This window comes from Schistocerca piceifrons, chromosome 11, assembly GCF_021461385.2.
Source record: "Schistocerca piceifrons isolate TAMUIC-IGC-003096 chromosome 11, iqSchPice1.1, whole genome shotgun sequence".
NCBI lineage: Eukaryota > Metazoa > Arthropoda > Insecta > Orthoptera > Acrididae > Schistocerca > Schistocerca piceifrons.
In genome coordinates, this window is record NC_060148.1 from 39,218,597 (window position 1) to 39,234,293 (window position 15,697).

General features: G+C 40.6%; 1 protein-coding gene across 5 annotated transcripts in view; it reads left to right on the plus strand.

Annotated features, from left to right (window-relative positions):
• Positions 1-15,697, plus strand: part of LOC124720102 (THAP domain-containing protein 8-like) — a 71,653-nt gene that overhangs the window by 7,072 nt on the left and 48,884 nt on the right. For all 5 annotated transcript variants that reach the window (XR_007006064.1, XM_047245395.1, XM_047245396.1 and 2 more), the window contains one exon: positions 10,989-11,211. Coding sequence is in view for 4 of the 5 variants with exons in the window: in XM_047245395.1 (XP_047101351.1) it covers positions 10,989-11,211 (223 nt within the window). In the remaining variant the exon portion in view is untranslated. The remainder of the gene's footprint in view (positions 1-10,988; positions 11,212-15,697) is intronic.

A 15,697-nucleotide genomic window follows, 5' to 3' on the forward strand; every position in this document is an offset into this window, starting at 1 on the left:
TCACATACAGAGTGCAGAAAGAATGATTGTTTGAATGCCTCTGTGTGTGCAGTAATTATTCTGATGATCCAAGTGAGTGATATTTAGGGGGTTGTAATATATCCCTATAGTAATCATTTAATGCCAGTTCTTGAAACTTTATTAAGAGACTTTCTTCGTACTTGTTAAACAAATCTGTGAACATTCGTGCTGCCCTTGACATCTCGATCGGTAGACACGTGCAGATGAGCCCCTTGCCCCCTAGGTGCACGTGCACTTACACACAGAGATGCGCACACACAAATTCTTTCCATTAGAGTAAAATAATGTAAACACCAACAGTGTAATATTACCAAACATATTTGCTTCACAGTGGGCTATCTGTATTAAATTATTCACGGTTGCAGATCACAAACTGTAATGCAGACTACAGAAACCACAGGACGTGTTGACAAGATACACATTTCTTCTTTATTTTTTTCATTTTTTTTCAAATTTGGGAATACTTCACATAAGAACTAGAATTCTGTATTTACAGAGAGTGAAAAGGCAATATTTTCCTGTTATTTGACAGAAAGAAAATAAAAACCAGGTAATGATGCTGTAATTTCAGGGAAAAAAAGAAGAAGAAAAAACACTTTGCTCGAGGTGCTAATTATAGTGTGAGAAACCTCCTTCCCTTCAGTTGGCAAGTGCAACAGATTTTAATCTGAAGCATGCTGTAAGCTCATGTCTATCTCTTTCTGTGCAGTTACAACCAATCATGCATAATTATTTCCTTTTATATCCCCAGCAATTGTTACACCAGCATCAATTAATTAATGAACTCATGGATTCATCACGTTCCCCTGTTCCCATCAAGGAGGAGATCCTTTGGTGAAAAACAAGTCAAGCTATACATTAACAGAGAAAAAAATGTAACGCAAATTTGATTTGCTTACTGTTTCAATAGCATACTGTTGCTATAAAGCTTAATGCCATCTACATTTAATCAAGTAAATTAATAAGAAACCTGCTTCTTTCAAAAAAAGCTACTGCCCTATCAGTTTCACTAAATAGCTGCTGTTTATCGGCTATAGCAGCTTAATGTTCACGTGATTGGAGTGGGTATTTTTGAAAGAAAGTATGTACCTGCTTGTGTAAGTAATGACATCTATCTATAGTAGATTATTATGGGGGGCACTCAATAAGTAATGCAACATTTTTTTAGGGCAGTTTTTGTAGAAAACATGCAGTATTTGCATAGTGGAATATTCCCTCTCGGTAATGATCAAAGCAGACGAAATGAATTAAAATTTTTGCCGCGGCGAGGACACGAACCCGGGTCTTCTCGCTCTGTAGGCAGAAATGCTAACCATTACAATACCACAGCACGATGGTCAACATTGCTGCACAAACTACCTTAGCTGAGTGCCCTCCCCAACACAAACTTCAATTAATTTTCCCCTCATATATTGTCACTACTGCCAGGGCTCTCCAATATTGGCAAGCACCCCAGCATTGGACGTAATGGGTCGTCCTTGTACCATTGGTGGATCTTATTTCGTCTGCTTCGATCATTATGGTAGATAATATAAAGAGATTTAAATGTCTCAGGGAAACATTTAATTATAAGATCACCAATGGTACACTGGGTAATACACTGAAGGTGTTGGTCAGTGAGAGTAGAGATTGTCTCAGTGGGGCCACTGTAACTGGCCACGACGGACCCTCCTCGGTGGTTGGGTTTACGGACTTTACGAAGCGTGTAGAACATAGGAATGCGGTGAGTGGTGGGTGTGAGGAGAGAGATGGATTCTGGGGAGAAGTTTTGGGATGGGCCTAAGGCTTTGACGAGAGACTGGGGATCCCGCTGGACTTCTGGAATTGGGCTGCTTTGGCAGGGTTTGTAGGTGACTGCATCTGACAGCTGGCAGAGACCCTTTACCAGGTAATTCCTGCAGTTCATAACCACAGACGTGGGGCCTTTGTCAGTAGGTAGGATTATAACGTCCCTCTACAATGGGCTTCCAAACTGTTCTGCAGAACACTGGGATTCCGTGGTAAATGAATATGTGCTCCGCAAAAAAATATTAGTAACGTGGCTTTTTTCTGACATTCTTTCTCATTTTTTAATAACATTATTATTATTATTATTATTATTATTATTATTGTTATTGTGTTATTAGTTATGAGTTAAAACTGAAGTAATAACTGAAAAAACAAGTTTTTCTCGTGTTTCAAAAATTTTATTCTTTTAACCTTCAAAATAAACAAGCTATTTGATCAGATTACCAGTATTCTCAGTGCATTCTGTCAAAGGAAAAGTTTGGGAACCCTTGCTCTACACAAACATCCCTAATGCTGTTGGCTTTGCTGCTATTGCACACTGCCCAAGGAAACCTGTATCATAGTTAATAGGGTGGGGGGCTATACCTGTGAGTGTGAAGTATTTTCAATTTTTGGAAGACTAATGGTGACTTTTTTGAGTAGCCATAAAAAAGTTCTACTTATGACCCTCTTAAAAACCTGCATAATACAGATTTTTAAATCATTTTCTTGAAAGAAAAACACACTTCTGAGATGTGGGGCAGGGGATACAGCTCCTCCTGGTTCCTGGGTATGGGAACTGTTGACACTATGTTTCCCATTGCCCAACTGACTCCAAACCCACAACCTCCTTCTTGGTCACCATGACCAACTATATCCCAGTCCACAATTGCCTCTCCTTGGAAGGCATTACCTACAAACAAATCTGTGGAACAGCAATGGGCAACCTTTTGGCACCATCCTCTGCCATCCTATTCATGTGCCATCTGGAGGAATCATTCCTAAGCACCCACAATCTCAAACCCTTCACCCAGTTCAGTTTCACTGATCACATCTTCGTAAACTCGACACAGGACGAGGACACCGTATCCACATTCCACCACAACCTTCTCCACCATTTCCTCAACCCATCAAGCCAGCTTTGTTGTTGTCGACCTCTACTTCAAGGGTGGCTACTTCGGTAATTCCACCCGTGCGAAACCAACTAATCACGATCGATAGCTTCACTTCGATAGCCGCCACGCATTGGACACGGAGAAATCCCTTCTGTACAGCCTAGAGACTCACGGTCATCACATCTGCAGTGACGAGCAGTCCCACTCGAAATATGCCGAGTGTCTCACTGAGGCCTTCACAGATTAAAATGACCCTCCCGACCTCGTACAGAAATGGATCTCGTGTACCTCGTCTCTCCGGTCACTCCTGCTTACCGAGTATACGCTGTCTGGCTATAAATCGGCACTCACGTCACGGTTCAGTACCGCCCTGGACTGGAGCATTTCACTCAGTCTTCGCCAAGGTTTCAAGTACGTCTCGCTGTGCCCTGAACTGAGGAATATCGTACTCTCTATCCTCCCCACTCCTCCCGTTGCAGTATTCTGCCACCCACCGAATCTGCTTAATATCCTCATACGTCCCTACACGACGCCTGCTCCCAACCCCTTGCCTCGTGGCTCGTATCCCTGTAATAGAGCTAGATGCGAGACTTGTCCCATATGTTCTCCCAATATCAGCTACTCCAATCCGGCCACAGGCACTGCCTGTCCAATCAGAGGCAGGGCTACCTGTGGAAGTAGTCATGTGATCTACAAACTAAGCTGCAACAACTGTGCCACTTTCTACGTGGGCACGACAACTGACGAGCTGCGTGTCCACGTGAATGATCTCCGACAAACCGTGCCCGAGAGACAGCTGGGCCACCCAGTTGCTGAACGTGCTGCCCGACACTACTTGCCTCACATAAAAAACTGCTTCACAGTCCGTGTATCGCCTTAACCTTCCCCCGTCACTGTCCTTCTCCTTCTCCTACCTATTCCCCCTCCAGCACTACACAGTTTTCTTTTTCACAAACACACCCACTCATCTTTTCTTCTTCTCTACTCCTCTTGTTTTCTGCTCCATTTGCCCCCTGCTCACTCTCACATGCAGTGTAACATCTTTCCCCACCCTACACTGCTGTCCTCCCCCCTCCCTCGCCAATGCCTCCTCCTTACCCCTGCCAACCAACCCAGACTGCCACTCGTGTCAGATGTAGTTGCAGTGCACAGTTGGGCCACAGTGACTAGACACAGTGGGAATATATGTGTGTGTGTTTTCTACTCCGAGACGCCAACTTTTTGTACAAAAACTTGAATGTTTAGCAGTCTTTTCACTGTGCTCACCAGCAACTAGTAATGTAACTCTATGTACCTGTGGAAATATGCCCTGAGTAGATGTGCTTCTGTTGAATTTGGCTGAAAAGTTGGTGGTGGGAACAGTATACTACTAATAATGTGGCCCACATTGAATTTGCAGTTCAGACACATTACTTGCACTTACCGTATTTACTCGAATTTAAGCCGCACTCGAATCTAAGCCGCACCTGAAAAATGAGACTCAAAATTGAGGAAAAAAAATTTTCCCGAATCTAAGCCGCACCTGAAATCTGAGACTCGAAATTCAAGGGGAGAGAAAAGTTTTAGGCCGCACCTCCAAATCGAAACAAAGTTGGTCCATTGTAATATGAGACACAATTTAGGTCGAATGAATGACGATACAGCTACAGTAGTTTGGTTCGAGTCGTAAGCTTAGCAGTTAAGCTTTACCAGGTAGCTGTTGCTATGCGTCAGGCACTCCGTCCGTGTTTATACGGGTACCCTTCTTTTTTCACGTGCTTCGTCTGGTTTGAATCGATTGCTTATTTTTCTTTGATCTGATAAGTGCCGTTCTCTTTTTTATAAGTGTTTATGTCACTCAAAGCTGAAAATGAATTACTGTACTGTGTCACGCATTGTTTGTCACATTCTGATATTGAGTGTTTACGACCTGTCGCCGCTCGCGACATGGCTAACTTTTGTGCGCGCTACCGCCACTTACAATTAAAAAACAAAAGAGAGGAATCGTCTCATAAGTGAAACAATGGCAAGAGACTGCTGTTTGTTGTTACTTACACTGCTGCTTTCTTCGATAATGATCAACAAGAACCAACTAATAGACTGCATATGATAGATGATGTTCTGAACGAGAGTTTAGCGAAAATTTTTCTCCGTTTGAAAATCTTTGCAGACGCCTCTTTAGTACATTCCATTATGCACAGAAATTAAGAGTCTTCTAATCAGTTGCCGTGCTTCATTTCTGACTGTATCACTATTCGGCATAAGAATAATACGAATATAAACATGACATGATATACATATTCTTCCGCGTTTGCTGTTGTCTCACTCTAGTTTCGTAGTTTATTTGGCAGACAGGATTTAAATGAGATAGCAGCAAACATGAAAGAATACATGGCAAAATGTTTATATTCGTATTATTCTTATGGTGAAGAGAATACTGCATGTGATCACAATTCATTAAAGTTCCTATTAGCAACCATCTCTTCTCACAGGTAGGAAAAAATTCAGAACGCAGAGTTGGCCATATTGACAAACATCCCAAACAGATTTTCCAGTCGGATTTTCGTAGTAAATTGAAATGCTGCTACATTCGAAGATGAACAATACGGAATCTGTATTTACTTCGTTGGATAATGTATGAAAATGCAGTGGCCGAAACTCAGGGCGGAGAAAAAAAAGCTCGTCTTCCACCTTTTTTTTAAATTTATTTCCTGACACAGAGGTTTTGGTGCCAGTATTTATCTTTGTGCCTGCGAAGCGCTACATACATTAGACGACAGAAGTTAGTTGTGGCGGCACCTACCAACATTTTTCAAAACTTCCGCTTTGTACTCGATTCTAAGCCGCAGGCGGTTTTTTGGATTACAAAAACCAGAAAAAAAGTGTGGCTTAGATTCAAGTAAATACGGTATATGATGAACGAACTACTGTTTATTGAGTGTCGTTTACTTAAATTACCCGCAGATAATAGGTTAGCCACATACTACACTCAGTTGATGATCTATAATGTGACTGTTCAAATGTAGTAACTGAAACTGAAGTAACTGTTCATGAAAATTCCCATATTGGAAACATATAATTAACACATTCACATAATTATACTCGTATCAGATTTGACGGTCAAAGCAGGATGAAAGTGATGTGCACAGCAAGCAACTATTACAACAACACAATTCACATTTGAACCGTTTGTCTCAGTGAAAACTATTGAAGTTTGGAGCAGTCTGTGATACTAATTACACATCAGTTATCCACTGAATAATGGAATAAACCAGTGGACACAAAATTTAAATAAACTGCAGTACCCTTTCCAACTTGTAATTTATTCTGTGTCATCTGCGGTACATTTTCTGTATTTGTAGATGTAGATCTTGCAGACTTCACGACTCTCCACAAACAGAACTGAAATGGCCAGCCTTTTTATATAGATTTACAAGAATTAAAACTAAAAGTAGCTACTGCTGTTTACTAGTGTTTCACAAATTAGAATTGAGGAGAGTATAAATGGCCATTTTGTTGAAAAATTGCAATTTTTGGTTTTTATGCAGAAAAGTCATTTGGAATTTGGTGTTTCATTTAATGTAATTCAATTTGAGTAGTTGCAAAGGAAATTGTTAGGATTTCAGAAACAGTTGCTCAGTTAAAAATTAATATTCCAAGAACCATAATCTCTAGAAGGCTTTGGTATCATTTAAATTCTAGTGGAAATCTTGCTGCATAAGTTGGTAGGCTTGACATAAAAGTTGTGATTATTGTTGGTGGGTCTGATATACCAGTTGTGATTCTTGTCTGCGCTGATCGTGCGATGTCCGTGGTACAACAGGGAAATGTAGCTGTTGAAGACACTTTGGAGCTGTCTGCTAGCAGTACCATCAATCAGCTATCAGAGTACTACAGTCAGGCCATGCAATGAAAATAATTTAGATGGTATGAAAAAGCCTGTGTTGGTAACCATTTTCCTAAAATATCCATAGATGATAAGGTGATCCACATCCTTTGTTCAGCCTAGTGGTGTAAATATATATATAAAAAAAGTGAATCAGCTGTAACTTTAGATAAGTTTACCTACAAGAACTCCTTACCTGAGCCTACTAGACACTATAGAGATTTGGCAGATTCAGGTCTATTGAATAAATGCCTGACAGGGAAAACACAAAACGTGAATGAATCATTCAGCAATGTAGTTTGGGCAAGAGTAACTATTTGTCGGGCTACATACATTGAGGCTTTATATATGTGGTGCTGTCATTACAGTTATTTATAGTAATACTGGTAGACAAAGAGCTGTTAGTGAATATACGAACCGTACTGGGGAACTGGACAAGGTGCAAGTCGATAAAGCTGAGCTACGAGGCTGCTAAGTGTCTGAGGAGGAAGAAGATGCATTCAGACAATGTAGATAATGACAAAGACTGCAGTGCTGCCATGTTTTAACACTTGTTTCTTTAATTTAAATTTTTAAATTTACATCATCTTTAAATTTTTTAAGTTAAATTAATTTGCAATTGCAATTTCTGGAAAATGAAATTTTCACAAACAAATCGTGCATTTTCTCAGCTACTATAATAGATACTCTTGACTTTTTTATTTTTTTATTTTTACAGTTAATTTATAACACACTTGTGATGCTAACTCTGGAATGGTTGACATTGGCTGTATATTTCCAGTAAAATGCACAAAAATTTATGGACAAATTAACATAAAAGATTCAAACGAAAAGAATTGTAACTCGTAAAGTACATACTGCAACCAAACTAGAGGAGTAATTATATGACACATGTATAAGTAATGTGCAAAAGTTTGATTAATTTACATGAAGTAGGTATTGAGAAAATGGGTCACAAAATCAGCAAATTTAATATTTGAGAGATAGGCCATTTGTACTCCCTGTTAAGTGTGTTTGAGTGAGAAGATCGTTCTGAATGTGGGCTGTTAGACACAACAATCATTTCTATTCAATTATGTGGCTAGTTTGCCTAAATGTTGTGTTGTATTCCAGTAACAATGCTTTAAATGAAGAAGCTAATTACTCTGAAACTAAATAAGCCCAAATATTGCTAGCATAGTTTCGTCATTGGCTGTAGGGATACTTATTTATACGTCTTTTTGATCTACTTTCTCAGGAAGTTAGTAATAGTGTACCTATAAGTTTACATATGAACAATGATAACAAAGTCAAACAATGGAAAATCCAGGATGGAATGTAACAATACCAGAGAAGGAAAGTTGCTACTCACCATATAGCGGAGATGCTGAGTCGCAATAGGCACAATAAAAAGATTCACACAATCACAGCTTTCGGCCATTAAGCCTGTGTCTGACAAAGGCTTAATGGCCGAAAACTATGAGTGTGAATCTTTTTATTGTACCTATCGCGACTCAGCATCTCTGCTATATGGTGAGTAGTAACTTTCCTTCTCTGGTATTGTTACCATGATAACAAAGTTTTAGATTACTTTTTTTTTTTTTTTACAATTAGCAGTTTCCAGGTAAATTAGCTGGTGCATTAACTCCTGATAGCCAGTGGAATGTAATAAATAGTGAAGTTAAGGTAGAAGTAGATTAAAACTGAAGAAATTGCAAAAAGGTGGGAATTTAAGGAGATGGGACCTGGATAAACTTACTAAACCAGAGGGTGTACAGAGTTTCAGGGAGAGCATAAGGGAAAAATTGACAGGAATGGGGGAAAGAAATACAGTAGAAGACGAATGGGTAGCTCTGAGGGATGAAGTAGTGAAGCCAGCAGAGGATCAAGTAGGTGAAAAGACGAGGGCTAGTAGAAATCCTTGGGTAACAGAAGAAATATTGAATTTAATTGATGAAAGGAGAAAATATAAAAATGCAGTAAATGAAGCACGCAAAAAGGAATACAAACGTCTCAAAAATGAGATCAACAGGAAGTGCAAAATGGCTAAGCAGGCATGGCTAGAGGACAAATGTAAGGATGTAGAGGCTTATCTCACTGGTGGTAAGATAGATACAGCCTACAGGAAAATTAAAGAGACCTTTGGAGAAAAGAGAGCCACTTGTATGAATATCAAGAGCTCAAATGGAAACCCAGTTCTAAGCAAAGAGGGGAAAGCAGAAAGGTGGAAGGAGTATATAGAGGGTCTATACAAGGGCGATGTACTTGAGGACAATATTATGGAAATGGAAGAGGATGTAGATGAAGATGAAATGGGAGATACGATACTGCGTGAAGAGTTTGACAGAGCACTGAAAGACCTGAGTCGAAACAAGTCCCCGGGAGTAGACAACATTCCATTAGAACTACTGACGGCCTTGGGAGAGCCAGTCCTGACAAAACTCTACCATCTGGTGAGCAAGATGTATCACACAGGTGGAATACCCTCTGACTTCAAGAAGAATATAATAATTCCAATCCCAAAGAAAGCGGGTGTTGACAAATGTGAAAATTACCGAACTATCTGTTTAATAAGTCACAGCTGCAAAATACTAACGCGAATTATTTACAGACGAATGGAAAAACTGGTAGAAGCCAACCTCGGGGAAGATCAGTTTGGATTCCGTAGAAATGTTGGAACACGTGAGGCAATACTGACCTTACGACTTATCTTAGAAGAAAGATTAAGGAAAGGCAAACCTACACTTCTAGCATTTGTTGACTTGGAGAAAGCTTTTGACAATGTTGACTGGAATACTCTCTTTCAAATTCTAAAGGTGGCAGGGGTAAAATACAGGGAGCGAAAGGCTATTTACAATTTGTACAGGAACCAGATGGCAGTTATAAGAGTCGAGGGACATGAAAGGGAAGCAGTGGTTGGAAAGGGAGTGAGACAAGGTTGTAGCCTCTCCCCGATGTTATTCAATCTGTATATTGAGCAAGCAGTAAACGAAACAAAAGAAAAATTTGGAGTAGGTATTAAAATCCAAGGAGAAGAAATAAAAACTTTGAGGTTCGCTGATGACATTGTAATTCTGTCAGAGACATCAAAGGGCTTGGAAGATCAGTTGAACGGAATGGACAGTGTCTTGAAAGGAGGATATAAGATGAACATCAACAAAAGCAAAACGAGGATAATGGAATGTAGTCGAATTAAGTCGGGTGATGCTGAGGGAATTAGATTAGAAAAAGAGACACTTAAAGTAGTAAAGGAGTTTTGCTATTTGGGGAGCAAAATAACTGATGATGGTCGAAATAGATAGGATATAAAATGTAGACTGGCAATGGCAAGAAAAGTGTTTCTGAAGAAGAGCAATTTGTTAACATCGAGTATAGATTTAAGTGTCAGGAAGTTGTTTCTGAAAGTATTTGTGTGGAGTGTAGCCATGTATGGAAGTGAAAAATGGACAATAAATAGTTTGGACAGAAAGAGAATAGAAGCTTTCGAAATGTGGTGCTACAGAAGAATGTTGAAGATTAGGTGGGTAGATCATGTAACTAATGAGGAGGTATTGAATAGAATTGGGGAGAAGAGAAGTTTGTGGCACAACTTGACTAGAAGAAGGGATCGGTTGGTAGGACATGTTCTGAGGCATCAAGGGATCACAAATTTAGCATTGGAGGGCAGCGTGGAGCTTAAAAATCGTAGAGGGAGACCAAGAGATGAATACACTCAGCAGATTCAGAAGGATGTAGGCTGCAGTAGGTGCTGGAAGGAGCTTGCACAGGATAGATTAGCATGGAGAGCTGCATCAAACCAGTCTCAGGACTGAAGACCACAACAACAACAACAACAAGGTAGAAAAGCCCTATGTCAGTATTTGAGAATTTTAGCTACTGTGCACGTTTCATACAAATAAGGAATACCAAGAGATTTGCAAAAGAAAATAATACTTTCAGGGTGGCAGAGGGACGAGGGACAACAGAAAAAGCACAACAGGCAAATGGAATCTGCCTGCTTTGTTACAGACTATGCTTCCTCTATGTTGTGAACATCAGTCTATCATTTTCTTAATATTGTTATAATAATGTGTAACTTACTTTTTCGAGACGTGTGTGTGTGTGTGTGTGTGTGTGTGTGTGTGTGTGTGTGTGAGAGAGAGAGAGAGAGAGAGAGAGAGAGAGAGAGAGAGAGAGAGAGAGAGATTGGGGGGGGGGGGAGTTTAATTTTATCTCATGATTTTTTTTTCTTTTTCTTCCAGTATTTGGTGTATTTCAGTAGTGCCACCATCAGCACCCAAACCTGAGCAAACTTGGCCAGATGATGAAAGAAACAGGGAAATTACTTCATTAGTAGGTGACTCAAACATTATGCCAAATGATTCAGCTACCAACAAAATGCAGTTGGGAATCGCCACGAAAAAGGAGTTAGATGACAGAGAGAATCGAGACTATTTTTTGTGTGGCACAGTGAAGCAGGAACAGGTAAGAGGTTTAGTGCTATGGAAGAAAAGCTTTGAATATGTCTCTAATATCACTGGAAACGAAAAGTATTTATAATAGTGACAGAAACACTGTGGTCAGTCAAAGTTTGTGGAATGAAAAACAAGCTACGGTCTTCAACCAAAAGTGTGCCTCTTGGCATCTTGAGATGTTTAGTAGCTATATTGCACATTGATTCCTGTATGTAAACTGTTCATTCAATGAATTTGTGGCTGACTCCAGTCTCATCTCCACCTCCACCTGTTGTTGTTGTTGTCGTCGTTGTTGTCATTGTTGTTGTTGTTGTTGTTGTTGTCTTTGTCGTTGTCTTCAGTCCAAAGACTGATTTGTTGCAGCAGTCCATGCTACTCTATTGTGTGCAAGCTTCATCATCTCCGAATAAGTACTGCACCCTAGATCCGTCTGAATCTGCTTACTGTTTTCATCCATTGGCCAGCCCCATTCACTCCCACATACACACTCTTCCCCCAGTACTAAATTGGTGATGTCTTGATATCTCAGAATGTGCCGTATCAACTGATTTCTACTTCTAATCAAGTTGTGCCTCAAATTTCTTATCTCTCCAATTCTACTCAGCACCACCTCATTAGTTATGTGATCCACATATCGTCTTCAGCATTCTGCTGTAGCATCACATTTCAGAAGCTTACATCCTCTTATTGTCCAAGCTGTTCATCATCCATGTTTTACTTCCATAAATGGCTACACTCTATACAAATACTTTCAGAAAAGACTTTTTGAGACTTAAATCTATATTTGATGTTAACAAATTTATCTTCTTCAGAAACATTTTTCAACTGTCAATCTACGTTTTTTATCCTCTTTACTTCAGCCATCATCAGTTACTTTGCTGCCTAAATAGCAAAACTCGTCTACTATTTTAAGTGATTCATTTCCTTATCTAACTCCCTCAACATCACCTGATTTAATTTGACTGCATTCCATTATCTTTGTTTTGCTTTTGTTGATGTTCATCTTATAGCCTCCTTTCAAGACACTGCCCATTCTGTTCAACTGCTCTTCCAAGTCCTTTGCTGTCTCTGACAGAATTAGTGTTGACAGAATTAGTGTCATTGGCAAACTTCAAAGTTTGCATTTCTTCTCCATGGATTTTAATTCCTACTCCATATTTTTCTTCGGTTTCCTTTACTGCTTGCTCATTATACAGACTGAATAACATCGGGGGTAGGCTACAACCCTGTCTTTCACTTTTCTCAACCACTACTTCCCTTTTGTGCCTCTCGATTCTTCTAACTGCCACCTTGTTTGTGTTCGAGTTGTAAAGAGCCTTTCGCTCCCCATATTTTATCTCTGCTATGTTTAGAATTTGAAAGAGAGTATTCCAGTGGGTATTGTTAAAAAGCTTTCTCGAAGCCTACAAATGCTAAAAACGTAGGTTTGGCTTTCCTTAACCTAGCTTCTAAGATAAGTTGTAGGGTCAGTATTGCCTCGGGTGTTCCTACTTTTCTTCAGATTTCAAAGTGATCTTCCCCAAGGTTGGCTTCTACCAATTTTTCCATTCTTGTGCAAAGAATTCGTGTTAGTATTTTGCAACCATGACTAATTAAACTGATAGTTTGGTAATTTTCACACTGTCAGCAACAGTTTTCTTTGGATTTGTAATTATTACATTCTTCTTGAAGACTGAGTATTTCACCTGTCTCATACATCTTGCGCGTCAGGTGGAAGTTTTGTCATGGCTGGCTCTCCCAAGGCTATCAGTAGTAGTAGTAGTAGTAGTAGTAGTAGTAGTAGTCTTGTTTTGACTTATGTCTTTCAATCCTCTGTCAAATTCTTCTTACAGTATCATATCTCCCATCTCATCTTCACCTAATTCCTCTTCCATTTCTATAATACTGTCCTCAAATACTTCTGCCTTGTATAATAGACCCTCTATATATTCCTTCCACCTTTCAGCTTATTTGATTAGAACTCGTTTCCCATACGAGTTCTTGATATTTGTACGGCTGCCTGTCTTTTCTTCAAAGGGGTATTAAATTTCCCTGTAGGTGATACTATTTTCCTGCTGGTGAAATACTTCTAAAGCCTTAAATCTGTCTTCTAGCCACTGCTACATAGCTAGTTTGCACTTCCTATCACTCATTTTTTAGACATTTGTATTCTGTTTTGCCTGCTTCATTTGCTGGCTTTTATATTTTCTCCTTCCATCAATTAAATTCAATATCTCCTGTGTTATCGAAGGATGTAGTCCAGTTATATCAGGTGATGCTGGTGGATTTAGATAAGAATATAAGAGACTAAAAGTAGTAGTGTTTTGCTATTTGGGCAGCAAAGTTATTGGTGGTGGCTGAAGTGGAGAGGTTGTACATGGTCCAGTCACATTAATTGACCACTGTGTGAGCAGCTAAGTTTGTTAACAGTTGTTATGCTACCACGGGTGAAGTATACCTTAAGTGGCAAAATGGCACTATCTGGAATTGGTGCCGGGGCAACTTTGGTGCGCCACACCGTAGATGACTGGGTGAACGGTGGATGCAGAGATGTGTACAGGTGAGTAGACGTACAGCTGTCGAGCAGCTGACCGATCCAATGAACCGAGGAGCTACCGACAGTGTCTCTACAACAACCGTTCATTGAACGTTACTGCTAACGGGCGTCCGCAAGAGACACCGGTCCGTGCACCGATGCCGACTGCCATTCACTGGCGTGAAGGCTGGAATCTGCACACTAATACCGCAACGGGACGTCCACCGGGTTGCGACAGGTGACCTTTTCGGGTGAATCGAGTTTTATGTTCTGTCAGATAGCTGGCCGTTGACACGTGTGGTCCTGCAGCAATTGTCGGAAGGATCCGGAATGGAGGAGAGAGCGTTACGGTCTGTGGAATGTTTTTGTGGCAGCCCCCTGGTGATCTCAACACTCTGGAAGCCGCAGTGGATCGATACAAGTACAGTATGTATGTATCCTCGGGGACCGTGTTCTCCCGTACGTGCAGTTTGTTTTTTCCTCAGCACGATGGCATCAACCGGGAGGACAGTTCGAGTTGTCACACAGCTCGCAATGTACGTGCGTGGTTTGAAGAGCACCGAGATGGGTTTACTGTACTCCCCTGGCCACCTAACTGCTCTGCTTTAAATCTGACCGAGAATCTGTGGAACCACCTCTGTCGGGCTGTTCACCCCACGGATCCTCATCCGAGAAAGCTAGCGCAGTGGCCATGACACTGTAGTTAGGTTCACTTTATTTGAGTTCTTATCATTCTAATTTTTTTTGTTTTTATGGTTTTAACTTTAATGATTATGCTTTATTGTTCATTTGCTAGATTGAGTTTTCTTTCTTTTTATATTTTTTTTGAGGCACAGCTTCACATCCCTGTCGGTTCCTTCCAAAACCTCACTGACTCCTTACCTGCATGTTTGCAGGTGCAGAAGGTGGTCATTCAGGCTGTTGACAGGTGGCCCACATTAATGTCACTGGACTGTGGAAAATGCAGACGGTGACAGCAAGAACAGACCGCTGATAGCAAGAAAACCACTTATGAAAAGAGGAATTTGTTGAAATCAGATGTCAGTTTAAGTGTTGGAAAGTACAAGGTGTACAACTTTGCTTCTACCGTTTTTTCCCCAACATTTGAGGCTTTAATGAAACAAATTGGTTACACATGTATCGTTCAAAGTATTTTCCATCGCTGGCCACTACTTTCTCCCAACTTTTGATCAGTGTACAAATCCCGCGTCAAAAAATTGTTCATCTTTTGAAGCGACCCACGAATCGATCCGATTTGTGATTTCTTCGTGAGATCGGAAGTGTCGGTCAGCCAGGCCCTGCGCCATTGATCTAAACAGGCGATGGTCAAGAGGGAGCAAGTGCAATGTCTGGAGCATATGATGAGGTGGGGTAGGACTTCCCACTTTAACGTTTCCAAGTACGTTTTGACCTCTTTTGCAATGTGGGGTCGAGCGTTGTCGTGCTGCGACATAACTTTATCGTGCCTCACGCTGTATTGCAGCCATTTTAATGCTCCGCTCGAGTGCATTAATTGTGTTCGATAACAAGCGTCTGTGATTGTTTCTCTCTGTTTTAACACCTCATAGTACACGACGCCGAGCTGGTCCCACCAAATGCAGAGCACGATCTTGCAGCTGTGAATATTCGGTTTGGCCGTCGATGTGGAAGTATGGCCGGGATATCCCCTTGATTTTTTGGGTTTAGGGTTATTGTAATGAACCCATTTTTCATTCCCGGTCACAATGTGATGCAGAAATCTCTTCCGTTTTTGCCTCTGAAGCAACTGTTCACAAAAGCACAAACTCCGTTCAACGTCTCTCGGTTTCAGCTCACACGGAACCAAAGTTCCTTCTTTCTGAATTGTGCCCATAGCCTTGAGACGTTTTGGAATGGCTTGCTGTGTCAGTCCCACTAATCGTGCCAGTTCTTTTCGAGTTTGACACGAGTCTTCACTCAGCAATGTCTCCAATTCTGCATCTTCGAAAACATTATCTCTTCC